Source organism: Protomyctophum bolini, assembly GCF_963924005.1.
Source record: "Protomyctophum bolini genome assembly, chromosome: 14".
Lineage (NCBI taxonomy): Eukaryota > Metazoa > Chordata > Actinopteri > Myctophiformes > Myctophidae > Protomyctophum > Protomyctophum bolini.
Window position 1 is genome coordinate 17,157,753 of NC_137875.1, and position 26,108 is coordinate 17,183,860.

Sequence of the window (26,108 nt, forward strand, 5' to 3'; positions counted from 1 at the left end):
CAGCCATCAATAACATTTGCAGCAGCAGTTTACACAGGGGCCCGCCGGCTCACAACACACAACTACAGTAGGCATTTGCAGTTCAGTTGGCACAGCGGCTCAACGTTATATTAGATACTGTATAAAATACAGTATAACAAGTTGAGAACCTCTGTCTTATGAAATCCATGACAATAAAGTAAGTAGTGCCTTTCCAAGAAATAACTGTAAATGTCCAAGGATTCATTGTCAATGGCTGGAAAACACATTAAAGCATGTTTTGTACAAGACATGGGATTACTGCATTTAGTTGTCAGTTACCGGCCGAGCTGACACAGCTATGCTTGTTCTGGGAGTTTCTTGGATAGAAGATAGCTCCAGAACTCCAAAATGGGGATAGTGCACATGAAAAGCACTGATGCACGAGAATCCCTTTACCTTTTCCTTGAATGTGGCTTGTAATGGTCAAATTAAATTAATTATTTTGAATTAAATTAACACTCAGGATTTTACTGTGTATACTATACAGTAATATTCTACAGTGTTTAGTTGTATGCAGAATTTATATATAAATATATTTCTTATCTCTGAAAGGAACAAGCTGACACATTTTTCATATACAGGACATGATCACTTTGGATTAACTCAAGGGTGTGCGCGCGCGTGCGTGCGCACACACACACACCATTGTACGTGCAGTATAATATACAAGGGTTAAGTTTCAGACTACCGTAACCGATTTAGTCGATAATAAAATATCTATTATATTTTTTAGCTTGATTCATTGAAATTTGAAAAATATTATCCGTGTCACTTGAAAGTGTGAGAACTATCAGTTTAGAAGGCATTTGTAGAATCGACCTCAGGTCTTACAATGGGACAAGTTGGTTTGTGGATTGGATATATTATTCCATAGATCCCATTTTGGGCGGGAACCCCTTTCGGTGTTTTAAGCATTCTGTTATGCTTTAGCTATTGAAAAATAGCAGGTCTGCCATTTCTGAAAGGTCGTGAAAAAGGGTCCGCAAATCTTTGAATATATATTTCAGAGCGAACATTTTTAACTAAAATATTGGCTTCTGGGGGGTCCCTGGAACAACATATTTTGAGATGGGGGTCCGTGGCCCAATAGAGATCATTCTGGGGGTCCTTGACATGAAAAAGGTTGAGCACCACTGACATAGTTTTTTCGGTTTTTCCGGGGAAGAAAATAGGATTTAGAAGCTTTTTTTTTATCGACCTCAGTCCAAAATGGGATATACCAGGCCTGTCTCAGATGGAGAGACAGGAGGAGAGAGAAGGGAAAGGCTGCACGGTGTGGAGCGTATAGACCGCATGGCCACCGAGGTCTCTGCAGACCTCCATGCAGGAAATCGCTCCAAAATGCGACAAATCCATCCTCCACAAGCCCCCCCCCACCCACCCCTTAACGCACACCCACACTGTGAGCCAGTCCCCCCCCTACCCTTCAGCCCCTGGCTGCAAGTCCCTGGGGGTGGGCTCTGACGTCAGCCGGCTCACACTGGGCTGAGTGCCAGCCCCCCGCGGGCCCTTGATGGATGCGCTTGGGCTGTGAAGCAGAGGCCATGCATGGTGTGTGGAGCGCCGGCCGGCTTGCACTCGGCCAGCTCATACACGTCTAATGACCTGTAAAGTCCCTCTCTCTCTCTCTCTCCCTCACTCCCTCTCTATCGCACTCCCTCACTCTCTCTCGGTTAGGACAAAATAGCCAATTTGCTTGTCTACATACAGTATGACAGTATTTTCCATTAATTGTCAATGGCATTTAATGTTTGTGTAACACACAAATATCGATTTGCTCAGACACATATGACGTAAATTCTCCATTCATTGCCAATGGCATTTAATGTTTGTGTGTGTGTGTGTGTGTGTGTGTGTGTGTGTGTGTGTATGGTTGCTGTCACCTGCAGGTCGGCCGCTGGTCTTCCTCTTCAGCCATCTGTCCAGCGTGTCGGAGCTCACACTCTCCAACACAAAGTCATCCAGCATCTGAGGGTGCAGCGAGAGGTAGGCCTTCACTTTCTCATCTGTCAAACCTGGGCCCCAACACACACACACACACACACACACACACACACACACACACACACACACACACACACACAGGAGAGATGACACAGTTATCCACTTGGCCCTGTCGGTGACGCGTCGCAATCCGTCACCCCCGATGACAAAGACATCATGACACAAGGTGTCACACAAAGTCACAGGGAGAGCTCTCTTTTTTTCTTTCTCTGTCTCTTTCAGCCAATACTTCTGGTCCCCCATCATATACTGTGATGATCTTCTAGTCCCCCATCATATACTGTGATGATCTTCTAGTCCCCCATCATATACTGTGATGATCTTCTAGTCCCCCATCATATACTGTGATGATCTTCTAGTCCCCCATCATATACTGTGATGATCGTCATAGTGTTGCTGTCGGGGCAGAACAACCTCAAATGTGTATGTGTACGTCCTACTTCATCATACAAGAGTAGTGAATGAACACAATATTTGTATCGAATATAAAATGAGAATAGGCTTGTATATATATATATATATATATATATATATATATATATTTTTTTTTTAGCTATGCACAGCTTTGTGTGTCTGTATGAGCACGGGATGTGCTCAGCTGATTGGCTGAAGCACAGAATGTGATGTATAATGTAAGAGCGTAACCTGTATGTGGACATACTGTACAGGTTTCCACTCAACAGCAACAATATATTAACAGGGCTCAAGAATGCACCCATTCAGTGCACAGTCGGCACACATGCACCCAGAAATCTGTCCAGGTGCAACTAAACCTTTTCACGTGTTAAACCATGTGCACCTTACATTGAGCATGATCTGCTGGTGCACGTACAGTTTTATGTAAAACAGCGCAACCAGCTAAAACGTTAAGTCTGGAGCCCAGAGTCCGGCTTATGAACAGCAGTATTATGTTATGGTTGTCTGCAGATGTACATTAGCATCCTTGCTAAATCCGGTTTATTCTCTCTGTTCCCTTCCAAATAAAGGAAAGTAAAAGCTGGAGTTACCACAATGAGGCAAGAGACATGAGACGTCTATTTCATCTCTTTCACCATTTATTTCCATGTTGGACACAGCCAACTGGTTGTCAACAGCTTGAGTAGAACTACCTGCCAGGGTAGGCCCAGCTGCAGGTAGATGACCTGGATGGTACCATTCCCACAGGGGGGTTTCTAACAACGTAGACCTAAACCCCATAGATATGTACATAAATTAAATAACATGTTCGCCTAAAATCAATAAAATCATCACCATATGAAATATCTACAAAACACGACATGGTTACATACATTACATAACGGAATCCAATACTAGGCCCAAAAACCATCTAACATAAGTCAATTCACATTCCTGCACACCCCTGCTATCTCGTACTGAAACTGCATGCAGTTCAAAGCATTAAAACTTGTTTGTGGGCTTTTAAATAAACGGCCTACTTGATCATACTACAGCGTCACACAAAAGCATCAAAAGTAGCAACTCGAGCTTGCAGATCTTCTACTTTTGATATCTTTGAAATCCTGAAATTTTACAGTTTTGGACATATGAGGTTTCCACCCGACAGAGACGATAGGTAAACGCCCCCTAAACACCTAAATACTGGTTATTGTGCCTGGCACATGTCCAAGAAAAATATGTAAGAAGAACTTCAGCACTGTTAAGTTTAACATGTTTGTTTTGATAGTTTTACTCTTTAGTTTCACTCTTATTCGTAATTATAAAAATAAATAAAGCCTATATCTGATAAAGAAAACTCACGATGTGACCTAGAACTATATTTGATTGTGATTTTCCAGACCATCAGTTTACTGGCATTTACAGGGAAATCCAAACCCAGCAATGGCAAAACCTTAACATCTGTGGCATTGTAAAGTGTCAGGAGAGACTAGAGAGACGAACTGAAATAAAAAAGCTGAAAGCACACAATATCATCCGAGGGATTTTATGGCGTGGCTCTGAAGCTATGTGTGTGTGTGTGTGTGTGTGTGTGTGTGTGTGTGTGTGTGTGTGTGTGTGTGTGTGTGTGTATGCTTGCATGCTTGCATATGTGCGTGCATGCATCATGTCTCACAAATATCACAAACTGCTGGAGCAATATATGCATTGCCAGTATAGGCCACATAATTACCTCCACCAATGTTCCTGTTTCATACTTTTTGTAATGGTCAATAGGGCTATTGGCCGTGCCGTTGGACTTTGTATATTTGATTTGACGGTGCCTTCCTATTATTTGACCTGTTATGTGTTCCTTTCCACTCTTCCCTGTTCTAACTCTTCTCTTCCTGACGTTCCTGCGACTGCAATGTGGAGAGAATAAAGGAATTTTCCAAACTTCCCACGTTAGTAGTCCAGAATAAGGTGGCATACAGCAAGCTTTGGTCCCATGCAAGTGTGGCAGAAACATCTGCGGCGGTTTCTGTCCAACAGTGACCAAAACCAAGGACGGGTGATTTCGATGAATCTATCATGGTTAAAATGGAGTTTGAATAGGATCAAATGCATATCAAATATCTAAATACGAGCAACTTAAAAACTGTCTGAGGTGCTCACAAAAGCCAAAGTAGACACTAAAATGACCCTAAACACGTTTTTAAAGTGAATTATCCCTTGAAATTAGCCGATCTAATACTTAAGCTTATTGTGAGCTTGTAGATCACATATATTGGTGGGCGCGCAAATCACTGTGATCTTACGGCAGAGTAATAAAGTGCTCCATCTCACAAATATTTACCGTACAGCAGTGTCTCCGTGAACTGGAAGCCCCGACAGAGGGCTAAAGGAGGAGCTCTGATTAATAGCCAATTAGGTTTTCGAGAGACGCCTAAGTGCCCCTGTTTATTGTCTTTGTTGTCAGGGAGAAAAGCTATTTGCAAAGAGCATCATCGTTGAGGGGAAAGTTGATTTGAATGCACTCTATCGGACATGTGGTCCTATCCTCCGTCTGAGCAGTCCTTCAGGACAGGCCAGGAAAAGCATCATGTTTGGATTACTGACCACCAGAGTGGCCTGCTGTCCATCTATGACGCTCCACAGTACGTTTTGCCAGGGACCCCCAGAAGAGAAGATGAGGGAAAAAAAGAGGGAAAAAAATATTTTGAATTGAATTTTTGAACAGCTAACATATAAATGGATGAAGTGGTTAAAATGACTGTGATGCTGTATCAACACAATTTGTGTTCCCACCCTGCTTCATCTCTCTCAGCTATAAGAGGTCCTTGGCCTGAAAAACGCTACCCCCCCCCCGTGTGTAGAATGAAGGCGGTCGTATTCAGATCCCTGTCCTAGATGATGAGCCTTGCATGGACATATCGCTTTCTCACGAGATATCCGGATATCAGCAGCATCTGTAGGCTCTCTTCAACTATGAATCACAGGAGGACACGCAGCTGGGAGGCATGTGTCCTACTACCCCCCCCCCCCCTCCTCCCCCTCTCTGTGTCACACACACACACACACACACACACACACACACACACACACACACACACACACACACACACACACACACACACACACACACACACACACTCAAAGCAGTACTAAGTGAGTTGTACGTCAGAAATCCCACGGTAGTGAGGGGCTACAGACTGTTGTGGAGAACAACACATAACTTAATCCATTAAGACCTGGAACGCATCTGTGTCGCCTTGGCTTTTAACCACTTTAACCATTATTTTCAACGTTAGCCCAATATACTAGCAGATATATAGTTACTAGCAGATATACTAGCTTACCTATCTATGAAAATGTGTGCAAATGAAGATATATATATATTAAGTGAACATTTTGAACTCAAATGCTCTCTTCTGGAGGTCACTGGAACAATATATTTTGAGATTCGGGTCGGCGGCCAAGTACATATAATTGTGGGTGTCCTTGACATGAAAAGTTTGAGAACCACTGATATGGAAACAGGTTTTTCAGAAAACTGTTTTGAATTTTAGAAGACTTTTTTTGTAGCACTTCACCCCAATATGGCTTTCTATCATTTAGTCGCCCGACAAAACCTGGAATCAATCGATAACATTTAGTTTTTGTTGCATTCCTGAATGAAAAATAAAAGAGAGAATGTTTGATGAACTGAAGAAAATAGGGGTTCAAGCTTAAAGCGGAACTATGTAAAAAAATATATTAATACAATTCATTAAAAGAAAGATTGGACAAATGTTGTCCATTCTGTATAGAGGGTATACGCGTGCCCGGAAGTTATGCGTGAACGCCTACTGAGTGGCAAAAAACTACTATCTGGCATTGACAGCCCATACACCCAAACAGAAAAGTCAGTATCTGATTGTGTTACACAACATTAAACTCACTTTGCCACTGACTTGCATGCATGCGCAGTATGATAATACAATATAACCTTTTTTAACTTTTGTCTCCCCGCTCTTCTATTGAGACATTTAGATTGTGTCAAAGGTCATGTCTCACCTGACACAAATGTTTACCCAATTCAATGTATCCCCTGAGCAAGCAGGCAGGCTCCATTAGCTAGACTGTAAAATGTCAGCACTTGTGCAGGAAACCAGGTTCAAATCCAGGGTAGAAGAGGAAAGTTACATATGCATAGTACAGCTTTAACAACAATAAAAGAATATATATAATGTTATAACCTCCACCACACCATACACCATCCACCGAAAGAAAAATCATGAGCATTCCCCGTGCCTACAGAGTTCCTGAAATTATCCAGATGATAGAGGCAAGCTACAGCCAGACTCGAACCAAGGTCCAAATCTGCGACGGTGACACCAAATAATTTGAGATACTAGCGAGATACACCTACAAGGTGACACTGGCCCGCTTCCTGTTCATTGTAGCGATGGACCATGCACTGAGACTCTCAATCAATCAATGGCAGAGAGGAAGCACTGGGGTTCACTCTGGTAGCGAGGAATTCAAGGTGAGTACACCCCATCATGGTCTGACTACGCAGATAACGTCGCCCTAAACTCTGACACCTACGTAGACGCACTGCGGTGCGACAGCTTGGCTAACACTGTAGAGCTCAAAAGGATGGGAAAGTGTGGAGGGCAGCGATCCAGGAGTCCCGAGTTGGGCATTGGCTAGACCTCACTATCGCAGTAACTATAACCTCCTTAACATTTAGATTATACTGTGAGAGTTGTTTTGAAGTTTAGAGTTTCTTTATTTATTTTTTTCATGTTAATGCTCTGATGAAGGCTCATAGCTGAAACATGTAAGCGTTCCTTTTTGGTGTGTGCCAATAAATAAATGGAAATGTGTGTACTTAGTTTGTTCGCCATTTATTCATTTTTTGGATGTGCTACCTTTTTGGAATCTTTTAAATTCCTATTTTCTGATATAGTATAGTTGCATGTTGCAAGGAGTCGCATGGCGAATCAATTCAAAGCTTAAATCTACAACTCTTCAGTCCTGCCCAGGATATGAACCTGAATCGCTCGCATGAAATGAATGTCAACGAATGTCAACCCTCTGGGTCAGTTTCAGGAACGACAGGCAGAAACCAGCGGGTGTAACTTCTACCCACGACAACCAGGGTTTCAAGTTCTCAATGGAAGAGTATAGGGAGACCACATCCCAATAAACCACTGCGGGTGTGCTATATACTTTACCATAAAGATTGATTAAAATAATGTAAAGTTCCGGATTTCACAATTGCATGGAAGCTGACACCGACTACTACACACCCAAAAAACAAAAGCCCATGCAGGGAAGACGGTGGGGCAAATAATCAATGTCCATTTCGGCAACATTTGAATCTTCAACCATTTCAATTGCAGACTGCATTTTAAAAAAAATCTATTTTTGAAAGCGACAGCGACATGTTACTGTCTGTGTCTGTGTCCTCCGACCCCGTCATCCACTAGGAAGGAACCGACGTGTTACTGTCTGTGTCTGTGTCCTCCGACCCCGTCATCCACTAGGAAGGAACCGACAGAGACATGTTACTGTCTGTGTCTGTGTCCTCTGACCCCGTCATCCACTAGGAAGGAACCGACAGAGACATGTTACTGTCTGTGTCTGTGTCCTCTGACCCCGTCATCCACTAGGAAGGAACCGACAGCGACATGTTACTGTCTGTGTCTGTGTCCTCCGACCCCGTCATCCATTAGGAAGGAACCGACAGAGACATGTTACTGTCTGTGTCTGTGTCCTCCGACCCCGTCATCCACTAGGAAGGAACCGACAGAGACATGTTACTGTCTGTGTCTGTGTCCTCCGACCCCGTCATCCACTAGAAAGGAAGCGACAGCGACATGTTACTGTCTGTGTCTGTGTCCTCCGACCCCGTCATCCACTAGGAAGGAACGGACAGCGACATGTTACTGTCTGTGTCTGTGTCCTCCGACCCCGTCATCCACTAGGAAGGAAGCGACAGAACATCCGTCCTGTACAGGTTTATTTAACGCCGAGGTTACAAATGGTCCATTTGCTTACATTTGTACACTTACAGTACATTTGTCTCCCCTCTCGGAGTTACAAGTGGTTAAATCACCACTTATGATTTTACTGTGTGTGTGTGTGTGTGTGTGTGTGTGTGTACTGTAGGTCAGTAGCTCTCAAAGTGCGGCCCAGCAGGGACACTCGGAGGTCCTTGAGGGGGTTCCAGCAACATTATGATACGGGATTGGCGTCATGAGGCATGGAGTGAGTTAATATAGCGTTTAAAATCAATTGGATCTTTTTAACACCGTTTTATATATAATAAGCTTTTCAAAAGCGTCACGATGCAATGTAGATCGGCTACTTCCGAATAATAATTTTTTTACGTCAGCATCACAATAATTTCAACAATTGATTTCATCCATTGATTTGAGTTGAATAATTTTAAAATAAAAAACAAAAGTAACATAAATCTTCCCTGCCGGGGGTCCCTGGTGCAAAAAATACACAGGCTAACATGTTGTCAATTTGACATGAATAGTATTTGAGAAGGACTTGCTGTAGGTTAAGTGGACTGGAGCTTGTAGGGCAGACAGAGGCAGAGGGGGAAGGGGGCGGAGGGGGAGTGGAGAAGGAGGAGGTGTGGGGGGGGCTGCCGACTGACGCTATCCAGACACGAGACACAGCTCTTCAGGAGCGGAACGCCTCACGAGACTCCTAGCCAGTGCTGACGCACGTAGGCGGAATACGGCTTAATAAATCAGAGAAAGTGGGGTGTGTGTGCGTGTGTGTGTGTGTGTGTGCATGAGCGCGCGGGGTGGGGGGTGTACATGGGACACAAAGACACACACAGAGGCAGGAGAAAGAGACCCTTACAACTGTGTCCTATTTGAGACACAAAGAGGGTAGTGTGGGAATTAGCACCACAAAAAGCACATTGGTTTTGGCTGAACAAAATATATATTATTATTATTATGAAAATTAAAAAAATATATACAGTATAATGTGTGGTCCAAACACAAATAAATCATAATTTGAATATTTTCTAAAGGTCATTCCGTGGTGCAGATGAATAGAAATGAGTATTAAATAAACCTCCTTCACACACTAAAGGTATGTCGTATGTGGTTCCCAGTGGCTGGGGGGGGGGGGGGGGGGGGGGGGGGGCTGTGCTACATGGTGGTACAACGTAGAACTAGGAAATCTACTATACTATAAAATGCACCACTTCTAAGGGTTAATGCTGTGGTGACAAGCAGACTGACTGATAGGGACTTTAAAGATTGCAGGCCTACGCTGGTATGAAATTGCAAAATAGATTTTCCCGGAGCATCTTTCACCACAAATCAAACCCCACAGAGCGCGCACTTAACTTCTGAAGCCCTGGCTCGACCTTGAACACGTTGAGATCAAACTACAATGACGCCTGATTTGGTTGTGCCCTGCATGGAGTGGGCGGTGCACCGACGATTAACAGCTCTGCGAGCTTGTAGATCTGCTATTTTTGAAAAATATTTTAAGTGTGAGAGAACTGAGAAGTAGTGATTTAGAAGGCATTCGTAGAATCGGCCTCTGGTCTTAATGGGATAAATCACCTTCTCATCCTATTCCTCAGTGACACCACCTTTCAAAAGTTGAACCTATTGTTACCTTTCTATAAATGTAATTTCAAAACAAAAATAACTCGCCAAATCACATGGATCGTCATCAAAGTTGCACACTGAATCACATGACAGTGTCTGTAATAACACAGCCAAAGGCTATGTCCTCAACTCACTAAGTAAGTATGCACACATCCCCAAGCTGCCAACTTCGCCACTTTACTTGAACCCAGCCCTTCAAATCTGGGTCAATGGCCTGTCATGGACAATTATGAAGTCCATCTCTTTGCACTTTCCTGCAGATCCCAAAAACCATACACTGCGACTGTAGGTACTGTACTCTCTTGTTGTAAATTCAAGATGAGTATAATCTCTACTTCATTTCAACTTTAATCAATGTCATATTGTCGAATGGAGAAGAGAACATGCCCCCAGTGCCCCCGGGGGTAACTGAACCCGATATCTGAGAGGAGACAGCGCCACCGTGCGCCTTGAATATCAGTCTCTTGTGCAAGAAGAGCCACTTAGTAGCACACACTTAATGCGCAGTTGTTGCGCAGAAATGTGTTTTTTCTTAAATGAATTTGCCATACTTCTATCATACTACAGCGTCACACAAAAGCGTAAAAAGTAGCAGTTCCAAATGCTCCGTGAAGCAACGCGTCTTTAGCTAGTTGATCTGCTACTTTTGCACATGAGGATTCCACTTTCCACCCGATAGAGAACATAGTGATAGTGCAAATCCAGCAAGATTGACGTTCAACAAACCTGTAACTGTGGGCACGAGAACGGGAAAGTTAAAATCTTTATCCGCTATCATAAAGATCAGCGTTCATGCACACAGTTCTGGATTAACCACAAGTCAGGCATATTGAAAGAAAGCATTGGTTTGGCCCAAAAAGCACCATTCCAGAATGATGGTGATTGATAGCGTTTTGTCCGGAACATTACAGGCATTCCTGCTATTTGTCTGTATAGGCCCTTAAAAAGCCCTTTTCTTTTAGAGCCACACAGCTCAGCCTAATGTGACCACGGTGACACTCAGGGTTGTGAGGACTGCAATGGGGGCCATGCATTTTGTGCATTTTGTGTGCTGGGCCAGATTTTGCAAAGAGAAATGGTCAGGTCTACAAAAACAAGCCCAAAAGAAGCGAAGTACAGGCCACATGAACACATACACACAGCATCAAGATAGGTTTAACCAATTTAAACCTAGTCCAAATAAGCAACTCCACTTTAGAAACAAGCAAAACAAAAAAACCTACCAAATTAGAAGAGACTTTACAGAAAAAAAAATCGCTTTGTGCTGCGATCCGAGCTTTGTGGATATGCTCATTTTGATGCCTTTGTGTGACGCGTTGGATGGATGATGGAGATAGGAGGTTTCTACCCGACAGCAACGTTACAATCATAGACATAAAAAGGTAGACGCCTCTTCCAGCTTTGGGGCGCGTGTCAAAGTTGAAGTCAAATTTTCCTGAGATTCCTTGCGAAGCAAGCTTCCGCGTGCGTAACATAAGTCCTGGAAAAGATGCGCTGTGATTGGCCAGTCGCATGAGTGACGTCACTTGGGCTGCGACGCAGCGTGCCTTCAGCAATTGCCTCCACTTGACTTCCTGCCTTCAATGGAGACACGTCGCTCCAATGAACTGCAGCGGTCAATGAGGCATCTATTTTCTTTAATAATATGGTTATAATAAGCGGACAAGGCAACATAACACTGGTCCTGGGCGAATATGTCAGCCAATCAACGGGGCAGACAGTTCTGTGCATGGAAAAATACCCAGCGTTAAATGCTGCAACGCATATATACCATCAGTTGTGTACAGTAACTAAGTACATTTACTTAAGTGCTGTTTAAGTAAAAAATTTAGGTATTTGCACTTGACTTGAGTATTTCCAATTGCCAGTACTTTTACTTCTACTCCACAACATCTCAGAGGCAAATATTGTACTTTTACTCTATTACATTAGAAAAATTTAGTTACTAGTTACTTTGTAGATCTTAATTATTATTACAAAATATACATTAACCACTTCAGCCATTTCATATTCGGCCATTTGAAAGTAGCCGATCTACAAGCTCACAATGCATTGTGAGCTTGTAGATCTGCTTTATTCAAAAGATTTGAAAACTTGAAATGAGACATTCTGCATAATGAGTACTTTTACTTTTGGTACTTTTTACATACATTTTGATGCCAATACTTTTGCACATTTTGAATTCCAGACTTTTAGGGGTATTTCTATAATGCAGTATTGATACTTTTACTTAAGTAAAAAATGTGAGTGCTTTTTTCACCACTGTCTACTATATGCCCAGGTTTAAGGCCCATTCCTGCCACTCACACAAGAGACAGTCAGGTCTTGGACAGGGGAGATGCTGCATATATGAGATTCAGGCTGGACGACTTGTGAAGCAGCAGGCGTCCTACCAGACACCAGGGTCTAAGCAGCAGGCATCCTACCAGACACCAGGGTCTAAGCAGCAGGCTTACCAAACAAAAAAGTTGTATTCATTCAAATAAGTTCTGAATTTAAACTTAAACTAGCTGTAAAAGTGATGTTTTTGGCTAAAACAAAAAGTGTCTCCCCATCTCACCTGGCACTAAGATCGCTGCAAAATAAATCGCACTGGCAGATTCATCTGCTTTCCAGGCTAGTCTCACCATTAAACAGAAATACATTTCCCAGGTGGGTTACAAATGTTATTCAATCAAGAGATGGAGCCCCACAATGGTCAATTAATTATCAGTGTGTGTTGGAATGTTTAGAATAATTAGTATCCCGATCTGTAAATATATTGTCAGCTATACAGAGATGGGATGACCCTGTTACTGAAAATTCTGACCGGTCTGAAGTGAGTGGTGCAACAGTGCCCCCTGTTGGTACTCTAAACATAGGGACATGTTGGTACTCTAAACATAGAGACATAGGGACATAGCTGTTCCTTGGAGTGGTTGCACCACTCAAAAACCCTCTATAGTTATAATTATTATCGGAATATAGGGCTATTTAATGTTAGTCGGGTGAAAACACTCCCCCTGCTGGACAACATTTGCATTCTGCCAGCAGGGACAGTCTGGGAACTCTCAGGCAGAGATGATGTACTCCGGTCCAATTATGGCCGGAGTGATATGCGGCTGTATGAGGCTGCTAGAGGCGGGATCAACGCGAGACTTATGACATATTGAAGCGCTCCCACAGCGCAAATGTAAACACAACCTAATAAGACTACAACTCGAAATTATTATGGATATACGTTTGTCCCGCTGCTTCCGGGTTTATCGTTTCTGAGAGATCCCAGATGCAGGCAGGAGGAGGGAACTGGTGAACTCAATACTGCCGCAATCTGGCGAAGTCAGGTTAATTTAATGTATGCATTTTCACAAAAGCACTTAAAGGGACACTTCACCCTTTTTGTAATGACGTTTAGAAGATTTAGAACACTTTCCTGGGGGTCTTTATGTGTGTAATATGTGGTTTTAGATATTTTAGATTGTAGCAGTGAACCCAGTGTCTCTGATGTCATGGATACTGGGCTCACTTCCTTCCTGGACTACAATTCCCATAATGCTTTGGAACACTGCTCCTCCTTGTGGATAGGGGGAGGGCTGTCTTACTGAGACAACATTTAGTCCAGGAAGGAAGTGAGCCCAGTCTCCATGACATCAGAGACACTGGGCTCACTGCTACAATCTAAACTGACCCCCCCCCCCCCCCCCCCCAAACCACATGTAGTTCAAATATGCAGATTTACAAGCCCGCCCGCATGCAGCGCAGGACGAAATGTCACAATGTGAGCTTGTAAATCTGCTATTTTTGAAAACCACTGTTCTAAATAAACCAATGTTCTAAGAGTTTTCTGAGAAACTTACGTTGATCTATATACCGGTAGCTAAAATCTAAAATGACAGATGCTTCCCCGGGTTTTAATGGGTTATAACTCTGAGAGTTAAACCCATGAACAAATACATGAGTGTACAAATAAGGTGTCCACTCGGTTCCATTTGTACGCTCTCAGTCATACACGAAATGGATAAATTCACACAGAATTTGACTCTGTGCTGCGTCCCAGATGCTGAGGTCTCAAATGGTTAACCCCAGGGGTAGGCCACATGCTGCAGAGAGACAGGACCCAGACCGCTGCGGTAAAGGCAGGTCCTGGTCCACGACTTGACCTGAGGCTTTGAGTCAAACCGCACTCACAGCATTTTCCTTCCCACTAGACGCCGTCATCAAGAAAGAAACAAGGGGAAGGGAAAGCAATGCGAATGTTTGAGTTAAAGAATACATGAGCATGGCCCAGGCTGGCCTAGCGGTCCGGGCACCTATAGGCTGGCAATCCAGCCCGACAGCGTGTTCGACTCCCGATCCTTTGCTGCATGTCACCCCCACATCTCTCTCCCTATTTCCTGTCAACCTACTTTCAATCTATCAATAAAGGCAGAATAAAGCCCCCAAACTGCTGTTTTGTTCTGTAAGTGAAGGCAGTGTGCGGGATTAAAAAAAAACTCTATTCCTACAGTTGCTTTGTCTGACGCACCTGTCCTCCATAGGTGTGCAGTAAGACTGTTTTCTAAGAAAAAGACCCACAAATATCTAAAAAGTATGTATTAAAATAAAAACTACATGAGCGCTGACTGTGATGGTTTGAAATACCAGCAGTGATGGAATTAGTTTAGTTTTTTTACTTGTGAAAGTATCAATACTCTATTGAAGAAATAGTCTGTTACAGTACAAGTACGGTATTCAAAATGTACCCGAGTAAAGGTATTGGCATCAAAATATACTTAAGGTACCATAAGTAATCATTATGAATCAGAATGTCCCATTTTACAAGTTTCAAATGTATAAAATATATAAAAACAATCTTTGAGTTTGTAGAAAGTATATAGGTCTGAAGTGATTTTGTAATACAAATCTGCAAAGTAACTAGTAACAACAAATTAGAGTAAAGCCCTAACCACACCAAAGGGTCACCATGCAACTCCTTGGGTCCAAACGGTTGCAAGGAGTTAACGCTAAAACCGCCTCGACCCTTTGGTGTAGTTTGGGCCATTGAATTCTATGCGTTGAATTCACTAGGGTCAACGTGGGTCAACCTTCAACAAGACATATCACACGGCAGGGACAACGCTAAAGCCCTGACCCTTTGGTGTACTGTGTTTAGGGCTTTAAAGTACAATATGTCTTTAAGATGTAATGGAAGTAGAAGTAACATTATTGATAATTGGAAGTACTCCAGTAAAGTAAGAAATGCCTCAAAAATGTACTTAAGTACAGTACTTGTGTATATGTACTTGGTTACCAGAGACTACCAGTGACATCTCACATGTGCACAGTCAGACACCGTCGTCTATCGGTGGTAATCACAGTGATTAATAACCAAACTGTACAAACAAAATGGCCCCGTTCCGGCGGCTCCTCATCATCCGAGAGGAATGTGGTGAACCAGGAGTGAAACGTCTCCTTCTAACTCTTGTTGGCACGTCATAAAAAAACATCTCGCTGATCCTTGAGCCTGTTTGTTGGAACAAACCGTTTATGACATCATCATTCTCCATTCACTTTCATTAGCCCAAATGTGGCGTGTCAAAGCTAGCATGTATTTGAGGGTTTCACATAAGCACACTTTAGAAGGGCAATTGTTTAATGCCGGTGCAAAGTGAAATCATACTTTATCCACTTCTAACTCCCACGAGTTAAATGTATTGTCGGGGGTTTAAAACTCAAAAATAGCAAAAGCGCGAAGCGTGGCGTGTTTCAAACTTGTTACTTTTCATACTTTTGTGTGACGTTGTAGGATAATCGAGTAGGGCGTTCATTTACAAAAAAAATAAATGCATGACAGCAACGATATTCTGATGTACCAAGTATAATTGCAACTCAGGTCCTTTTTTATAGGGGGTTTAAGTGGTTACATTTATAGTAATGGGTCGCATGGGTGGATAATCTGGATATACTGTACCCACTATTGTTGGGCAGTATAGGCTACAATATGTTTGTGAGAGGCTTGAGCCTAGTTGGCAAAGAGTTTACCGCCTGAGTCAGCCATGGGTTTCCTGTGTAAAAACCAGAGCCTGGGTTCAGGCAGTGAGGTATTGTTGCATAACACTTGTCTTGACTACAGCACACATCACCACACCCTGGGTTTTGAAAAGAACCACAACAGACCCAATGTCCCTGCATCTCCCTGTTCAGCTCTCGCACTTCCAACACAGCAAAATCATTTGTGTTAATTTAACTCCAATAGTGTACAAGTATAAACAATTTATTGTATTGATCTGAATATATGGTTACATTTTGTACACAAATCAACTCTGGATCTTTGAGGGGCGCTAGCCCCTCCTATGCCCAGCTTTGTGTGTCTCCGTGTGTACCACGGAAATTATTTGATTGGCTGAGCACGGAATGTGATAAGAGCGCCCCTCACCTCACACAAGTGTGATTTTTGAGTGTTGCAACCGCTCCTATAGACAGCTATGTTTGTCCCTGGCTGGGTCTGTCTGTCTGTCAAATAACGTTTGGTTGGTTTTCACAACAAAGTGTCACTGTTGCGCAACCCGCCACACGCACACGCGCACATGCACACGCGCACACACACACACACGCGCACACACACACACACACACACACACACACACACACACACAAATGGGAGTGTTTGTAATGCACCGTCTGGCTGCCATCTTAGCAGCCCTGTAGTGTCTCCATAGGGAGCATGCCCATATTTGGGCATATACTGATGAGATCAGGGATCTCCATATAAGGACTGACAGATACAGAGTCCATACCTTTTTTTTTTTTCTTTCATTTTGTTTCATTAAAAAAAATGTATTTCATATCATAATGTTTAACAATATATAATCTGTTCAATAAAAACATATTTGACCAACAAAAAAAAGGACGTGGACTGACAGATACAGAGATGTCCATATACAGTATGGGCATGTCAGTGTGCGAAAAGTGCAAAAAACATAATTATTTTCCATTTCAGCTGCTCTTTAAGTGATCTAGGTAGGTGCATCATGGAGAGTCCAACAAAGGTCCAACAGGTGTTCCTCCATTTTATGGACATTTTAATTGGGGGAAATTAAACGCACATGGTTTCAATGTGCTTTGATTCAACAAGGGTATGTAAAACACAAGGTCTCATATGTCAGGGATTTCATAAATACGTGTGCAATGTTTGTCATAAAATTATTGAAAGTAACTAACTATCTGTTCAGAGGCACTTGGTTTGAATGACATCCAAGTGTATAATGGTAATCCCAGGTGAGTTCACACACACTTCACAGCCCCTTCATTTACTAATTCTAGTTAGTTAGTCCCCGTTATTAACCAAATGGAAACGTGTGCATCTAGAACCCTGGTTATGTACAAATGGGGTCAATTTGGTTCTGTTCACACTCACTCAAGAGTTACATCACCGTGTAGAATGGGGTCCATGGCTTAATGATGAATAAGAACTACTACTGTGGTAGAGAACACAAATAGTGTGGTTGAGATAAAGGAAAAGTTAAAACACTGTTTAATGACATGTAAATACTACCGATAGTCAGTGGTGGACACTAGTACTGAGTAAGTACTTAGGCATGTAATGATTCACTCAACTCACGATTCGTATCACGATATGAGGTTCACGATACGATTTTTCACGATATTTTAAACAAAAAATATTTTCCGGAAAAATTACTGTTTTTTAAAATGTTATATAATTCATCATCATTAATTTCAATAAATCGATTCATATCGTCGGGATTAATATCGATATATATCGATATACGATATATCGTTACATGCCTAGTAAGTAAGTACTTGAGAAATTCCAAGTCCGGCAATACTATTACTGCTACTCCACTACATCTTGGATCCAAATATTGTACATTTACTCCACTACTATTTATTTGAAAACCTTAGATACTAGTTAATTTGTAGATTTTGATTATTATTACAAAACATGCATTAACCACTTCCGACCATTTGAAATAGTCCATCTACTTGTAGATCTGCTATTTTCAAAATATTTTGTATACATTTGAAAACTTGAAATAGGACATTCTGCATAATTAGTCATACTTTTGCTGTTGGTACTTCAATTCCAATACTTTTGTCCTTTTACTCAAGTGGATTTTGAATGCTGTTTACTGCAGTACTTTTACTTGAGTAAGAAAAGTACTTTTTCCATCACTGCTAATGGTATATGCATATAGCATAATTATGTCCAAAACTGTCAAATTCAAAAATGGCAAAAGCAGCAGGTCTACAAGCTCAGGGTTGCAGCATCAGTTCCGATACTTTTGTTTGACACCGGCTGTAGTTTGATCAAGTAGGGCATTCATTTATGAAAAAACACAAAAAGTAACAGCAACGATATTAGTTATTCGTCATATCCGCTCTGTGATTTTTTTTTGTTAAAGCCTAAAAGCCAAAAAGAAATGTAAATGTTTTTCTGTTTTTTTAAACACAATTAATAATTTGTATGCCAATTAATCACTTTAAAGTAAAGTGTCATGATCATGACAGCTGTGCAGCTATGGGCATTGCTTATTGAGTGCAAATATGATCAATCAGAGTCATCATTTTCTTCTGTAGGCCTACTGTATGAGTTAGAATGGTTCACAAACTTTAATTTCAAGGACCCCATGAGATCCCAAGAGTGCACAAATGGAATCAAATTGGTCTCATTTGTACACAATGAGAATTACAAACCTGTAGGGTTACATTTGGTTCATAACTAACAATCATTTAGCTGGGGACCCCCTGGAACCCCAATTGAAAGCCACCAAGTTAGAATGTGGAAAGGTTATTTTTTTCTCTCCATCCATTCACAAATTACTTTCTCTAAAAACAAAGGCCAACATACAGATTCTGTCAATTTATAAACTGAGTTCTGCCAGCTCTAGACTCTAGACTACATGCTACTCCTTACACTCCAAGTAGTACTTTTCAAAATATCGGTGTTGGATGTTTCATAGCAAGCCTATATTATTGTGTACAAGGTTCAGAAGGTTGACATTTCATTGTGAGCTTGCAGGCCTGCTATTTTTGGCACGCAACACTGTCTCGCGAGTTAGTGTGAATTAGGCTTCAAGACGGCGCGTTGGTCCGACTCGCACCATTACTAACCCTATCAGTAACGCTAACTAACGCTAACGGTAATCTATTTTAAGATTTATTTTTTTGCTTTATTTAAGTATGTGCAGGACCCTGATGTAAATATGTCTTAGTGCTTTTTCTGGTTTTATCCTCTTAGCAGATTTTGTATTGACCTGTACTTTTGTTGAACTGTACCCATTATACAAACTGTTAATTCAATTTTCAATCAAACTCTCCGTCTTCATGTTCTTCTTTCTACGCTCTCGAAATAAAGCAACAACAAACAAAAAAGAAGCCTGAAAATGTATAGAAAATAATTGATCTCGACAATGTTTAGTTCATTGCAAACTGGTAGTGCAAATATGCAAAAGCTTTTTGTGTAAATCCACTTGTGATTTTAATGTTCCTTGGTCTGTCATGTTCTCTCGTCAAAGCATTTCCTTTAGCAAATCGTTGCTGTCGGGTAGAAACCTTGTATGTCCAAAACCGTTCTTATTTTCAAGACATAAAAAATCCACAAGCTCACCAACATATCACATCGCAACGCGTTGTGAGCGATCTGCTATTTTCCCTACTTTTGTGTGACACTCTTGTATGATGAATTTTGGTATTAATTCAGAAAAAACAAATATGGAGATATCACATGTTTCTGCCCGACAGCAACGGAATGGAGTCACCAAGTTCAAGCAGCCGCGAGGATGACATTTTATTGTTGCTTCTAGATAAAAGGAAATTGTAATATCGAGTTCATCCTATTTTGGCAAAGAGGAGAGAACATGTTCTGTTTTGAATGAAGCTGGTCAACTAAAATATAAATACCAGACAAATAATTCATAGACTACTGTCTCCGTCAGTACTTTGGACTGTCCTGAATGAAGTACGCACAGTGAGGTTGACCTCTGTCCAATTTCATTTTCTTTGCTTACGACTGTGAAAAACTCTAGGTACAGCCTATGCAGCTAGTGAGGATAGTAAAAAAACACACAGTGTCCTCTATTTTCTTTCTTCATCCATCAGTCTACAGCAGTGGTTGCCACCCAATTCTATGGTTCACGAGTACATATCCCTTTTGTTTTTTTGTTCCCAACTTTTTCTTTTTTATATATTTTTTTTTTCATGAATTAGAAACTAATTCAAACATCTTTCAAAAGAATGTCATGACTGAATAAATAAAAAATCTAAGAAATTCCATGAATTTGGGAGAGAAATATAGTAACCAGCAAGCATGGTCTACTCTTTCTCCTTTTCTCACACACTACACACAGAGATGGGGAGAGGATTGGGTAAACACAGCATACAGTAACACAAAGCCATCACAATTTGGCCATAGGAAAACACATTTGACTATTTGCTCTATTGCTAATAGACATCCTGGGTGGTTTCTGATACAGCACAATTAATATACAATACTGTAGCTTATGTAGCCTGTAGGCAAGGCCAAGCAAAAATATCTATGGGCTGATGCATGAAAACAGTAAAACGTCAAACCGGTTCAGAAAATAATTATGACGGAAAAACAATGTTGCAGTTGTGCGAGCTGTGATGGGCATAACATAAGCTTGTATTTTTTTTTTTTACTAACGTGTGGTATTTTCAGATTAAATAAACTGACTTGATGTGAAAAGGCCTTAGGAGGCTACACCCAACTGGACCACTGTGGTTTGAACCGACTGACAATGCCATCCTTGGAAAATTGCTGTCACTAGGAAATAGTCCAAATTGGGTGGGGGCATTATAATCGTCTCTGTTGGCCAGAAACCGTGTATCTTCATATTTAAACTATTTATGTTTTTTCGTAAATGAAACGCTGTTCAAGTGTGCTCATAATATGGCGTATTTATTTTATTGAGAATGACGTTTGAATCAATTTTCGGACCACTTCTAAAGCCCAAACCACACCAAAGGGTTGGGACAAACGGTTTTTAAGGTAGACCACACTCACGCACGCACTCACACACACAGTATGTGACTCCCTCACTCCACATACAGTTCTGTTATCTTACTGGGAGAGACGAGACAGTTTCTACACACCTGATTCCTATTGATGAAAAGATAATCACTGTGGAGCTTGAAGGTTGTGTGTGTGAGACTGTGAGTGTGTGAGGTTAACAACTGAAGACAGTTCTGGTCATGAGGTTATCAACATGCTATCTTGTGTTCAAATGGAAATGTTGGCCTAAAGCCAAAGGGTCACCAACGCCAGGAGCGTCCATTCAGGAATCTGTCTTTTTCAGCGGTTCTCAATGTAGGGTCCTAGCTAGGAGGGGGTTCCAAATGGACCCTTATAGGTCTGTAACTCTGACAAATGGAACCAAATGGAACCTTACCGGTCCATTTGTACACTCTCAGTTATGCGAGTCGTTGAAATAAAAATGTTTGAGAACCACTGGGTCATGGTATCACTGGGTCATGGTATCACTCACATATTGAAAGGCCATGTGGGTCACCAAGATCAGTATAGTCCAATAATTAAATGGCAGAGGTTGGACAAAATTTGATTATTTTGTTTCTCAACTGATTCTGACAGGATTACTAGCCAGGATAAAAAAATCTACCATAATCTGCTCACTGCGAATAGCCTAAATCTGTCTTAATCCAAGATGCCACCATTGACAACCTATTATAAGGCAATATTTTCTAAATTTCATTATGCTTTAAGCATCATGTGACGTGTCAAACTAGGGGTTTTTCATCATTCTGAATCCATTCCAAGCATCACTCCTTGAGCTAAAAACGGCCATAGCCGTCATCACAAATGTGATGAGGTCAGCACATTTTGGGGCTAAGGCCAAATTTTTGTTTTTTGTGCAAAACTAGTGCTTGGAATGGATTCAGAATGATGAAACCCCCCTAGTTTGACACGTCACATGATACTTAAAGCATAATGAAATTGAGAAAACATTATATAATAGGTCATCAATGGTGGCATCTTGGATTAAGGCCAATTTAGGGTATTCGCAGTGAGCAGATTACAGTAGATTTTTTATCCTGGCTAGTAGACCTAAAGTCCTGTCAGAATCAGTTGAGAAACAAAATAATCAAATTTTGTCCAACCTGAGAGGATTTGCTTTACTTCATTTACTGGGCTAGTAAGGTGCAACTTATAATGACAATCTGTTTATTTCAATTTTGAGATAAATCAAGTGGATCATTTGGCCTAATGGTGGCACTAGTGGAACTGGAACGGTGAGTTAAGGGGTCCCGGAAAACATTATCCATTCTGCCAGCCATGTTCTGGAGATCACGAAGGTGCACAGAAAATTCAATAGCAATCCAGGCCGGTAGTTTTTTAGATGTTGTTTGGGACCAAATTGTGAACGAATGTCAATTCAATGTGCACAAATTTGGAGAGAGAGCGAGTGTAACCATAACGCAACGCATGTCGGACCAAACGCACTGCCGTGTAAGCGAGCGGCAGTCAAGTGTCATAATCCCCCCCAGTTTCCCCGGCAGCTGCAGCCCCTTCTCCCAGTAGCACCGCGGCTGTTACCGGCAGTTTACCGTGAAATGCAATTGGAGTTGTGATTAGTAAGAGAGTAAAGGTCACCCCACTGACTCTTTTAGTTAGCCAGAGAATCTCTCAAGACAGATTCAGCTAAAAGAATAAATAACATGTTTTTACCAAATGAGTTACCAGATTGATCAGGAAAAAAACTAATTCAAAGTCACTGATCTTCCATCTTAGGCAATTTAAAGCGACTGTGCTTGACAAGAAAACAAGCAAACAATCAAACAAACAAAGCAGTGTTGTGTTCCCAATGTTTGCCACAGGGAACGCAGCTGTTTCTTACGCATGGTACTGTGACGCTGAATAATAAATGCTCAAAGCACCGATAAAAAGCAACAACCGTTCCTGCCCGTAAGCTCCGACAAACATCTCCATTCCAGTCTCCAACGCAGCAGACCTGCATTTGCACGACAGAGCTATGCAACATAGCCGAAGCGGTGGCTTTGTCTCCAGGATAAAGGGGAGAGTCGTGTCAATAACAGAAGGCCTTATTTTTACAGTGCAGTGGCCATGACGTACAGTGAGCAAGACTCTCCCCTTTTTGAAACGACACATAGATAAATAAATGCACATGAGAGGGAAAAGGGGAAAAGACCACTTCTCTTTAAGCAGCGCCTCGTCGTTTGGCAGAGAGTCATGGGCAAACTGCCAAGGTACTACTTTTCACTTTCCTGACATGAGGCTGAGGCAGGCAGTAGAGGGTTGGGGGGGAGGGGCGTGTGAGTGTGTGCGTCAGCAGGTCCGCCTGGGACTCCCTCTGCCAGAAGGTGGGACGAGCATGTGGTTCTTATCTTATCTAGCGGGCGGGCTGGTGTACATCGTGCAACGCTGACATTCAGCAAGTGGTGGAAAGACTTACAAATGAAAAGGCTTTGACTCTACTCATACCCAGTCGTCGTAATTTATTCATTCAGCCACCTGAGGCTCAAAAAGGGGCATGTACTGTACTGTACAGTATGCAGGTATCTGGTGAAGCATGTGTGTTCACCGATGAATCAAGGGACGAATGAATGGCGACGAAAATGCCACTTCCTTTTTCTTGGCTCCACCAAATCGATGCGCTTGTCGCGAACGAGGGTGTCATATTAAGAAAGTGCTGTGTTCACTCTGACCTCAAAGTGCTAATATCACCAGCACCAGCAATCACACCACTTTAAAGAGACACACCCCCCACATGGTGAAAACAAACACCGCCGCACAAACATGCAAGCTCACACCTCTGACACTGCGGGTGAGAGAATCAGAGAGAGAAAGAATCACAGAGAGAGAGAGAGAGAGAGAGAGACAGAGAGACAGATTTCCATGGAAATGTAATTTGCATTATTTCCACTGCCATGGTCCAGGTCATTAGACTTAAAGGGTGAGGGCTATAAATGACAAGCTGAGATGTAGATAAGGAATGTCCCTTGATCCGCAGTCTAACAGTACGGTTGCAGTTAACCTGCAGCTCTCTCCCGGCTACTATACAGTCACATATCAGGTCAACCTTCGGACTCAACCAGGAAAAGCCCTGTCCTCTGTGCGACGAAGGGTAAGTCATAAATATGAGAGATGATAATCTGCCGAAAAGTGTTTTAATAACAATCTTCACCTCGACAAATCATGTTATATCTGTGCTTGCCTTTTCCTCCCTCATTTTTGAATTAAACTTGAACGTGGGCCAGCCGGCCTACGACTGAGCCAAGATTTGCGGGTTAACGTGACCGTGCACTGTGACCGGAGCTGCTGCCTGGGAGACACTGCATCCCTTCCTCCAACGGCTGGTTTGATGTAGCGCTGCACCCTGTCCCCCTGAGCCACATTAGGGGCAGGATCGTGTTGCCTTGTCCCACATCTGGACCCGCGCTGAACTCCGCAGCTCCACTGCAGAGAGGCCAGTGGGGACCCTGGCGTAATGAGAACCACAGATCCCCACGTACTGTTCTTTTATGAGCCCTGACACTTGGACAAGACCTGGAGAGATCCACATGTATGTGGCCTTTTACTATTCCCCCGCAAGATCTGACCCCGTGACCAGACCCACAAAGGGTCAGCGGAATGTACTTGAGGAAAATGTCACTGGCTTTTCGCAGCTCGAACGACACAATGTGTGTGTGCAGCAAGGCTGTGTCGTATAGACTCGTAGTAGTAGGGGCTGACATAAAAAAAGGAAAGTCACATTTCACAACACGCTAATACAGGGCTTGCCTTCCTGGCAGACAAACCAAATAAAGGAACTATTTGGCATTAACCCAGGCGAGGATGTATGTAATTACGTATGGAATTCAACGTCCAAGCAAGCGAGCACTCATAATCATATTCCAGGCATGACAATAATATGCAGATAGTCAGTTGAGTCAGTTGATACAACCGCTGTCATACTGAATGACTTCTTCCAAAAGGATGAAAAACTGTGCTATGAGAGATGGCATGCAGTATGGCAGGAAATGTCCAGCGTGAGCACTTCCTAACTGACAATGCCGCTTTCTTCACGAAGTTAAGCAATTCCTCCACGTCCAATTGGGCTGGGAAATGCCTGACAGATCATATTAATCCATTCTGGGCGGGAACCCCTGTTGGTGTTTTAAGGATTATCTTATAGTATAGCTATTGAAAAATAGCAGATCTACAAGCTCACTACGAGCATGTAGGTCTGCTATTTTTGAAAAATCGTGAAAATGTGCCTCAAGTCTTTGAATATATTCTTTCAGAACTAACTTTTTTAACTCAAATCTTTGCTTCTGGGGGAGGTCAATTTCATATATCTTTGGGGGTCCTTGGCATAAAAATGTTTGAGAACGACTGGCATAGAAACATGGGTTTTTCAGAAAACTGTCATGATTTAGAGGACATTTGTAGAATCGTTCCCAGGTCAAAATGGGTTAAGCTTTGCCCTAGCATGACCTCTGATACTAACCAGAACTGTGGGACATTTCTATAAACACATGCATCACATACACATGTACACACACATAAATGCACAGGCAAACACATGATAATGACATGATAAACCTACAACTGGCATGCTTTAACCATTTCAACCTGGCGTCCCCAGTGTTGTCCCTGAACGCGTTGAAAGAAGTATCATTCACGAACGCGAACCCATATTTTGGGTGAACGTGAACTGAACGTACTGTATTTCTACTTGAACGTCATTGTGAACACGTTCATTTCTGGCGTGGGAATGTCACTTTCTCACGTTCAACTTCGTTCAAGAGTGAGTGTTTCCATAGAGCCTTCCAGGCGAAATCCCCACTAAAACAAACCCTAAACAGGCCGCGGAAAACCCACCAATAAGCCCTTATCCGACACAAATTAACTAATCTTTCTCAGCCGTCACTGGAGTGTGCAGCGCGCATCTACTGCATGATGATGATGATCCAATCAGTGTTGCCAACTCTCCACTAACGGAAGTAGCTAGTGGCTCCTCGAAAAGTAGCTAAAAGTCGCCAGGGGTGGGATATGCGCGCGCGTAGCGTGCACTTAGTTTGTATCATCTCTTGCTGTTTTTTTTATATTACAAT

General features: G+C 42.2%; 1 protein-coding gene across 2 annotated transcripts in view; it reads right to left on the minus strand.

Moving 5' to 3' along the window:
* The window catches only part of pde10a (phosphodiesterase 10A), a 75,232-nt gene that overhangs the window by 45,243 nt on the left and 3,881 nt on the right, over positions 1–26,108 (minus strand). For both annotated transcript variants that reach the window (XR_013965303.1, XM_080782365.1), the window contains exon 2: positions 1,905–2,036. Coding sequence is in view for 1 of the 2 variants with exons in the window: in XM_080782365.1 (XP_080638491.1) it covers positions 1,905–2,036 (132 nt within the window). In the remaining variant the exon portion in view is untranslated. The remainder of the gene's footprint in view (positions 1–1,904; positions 2,037–26,108) is intronic.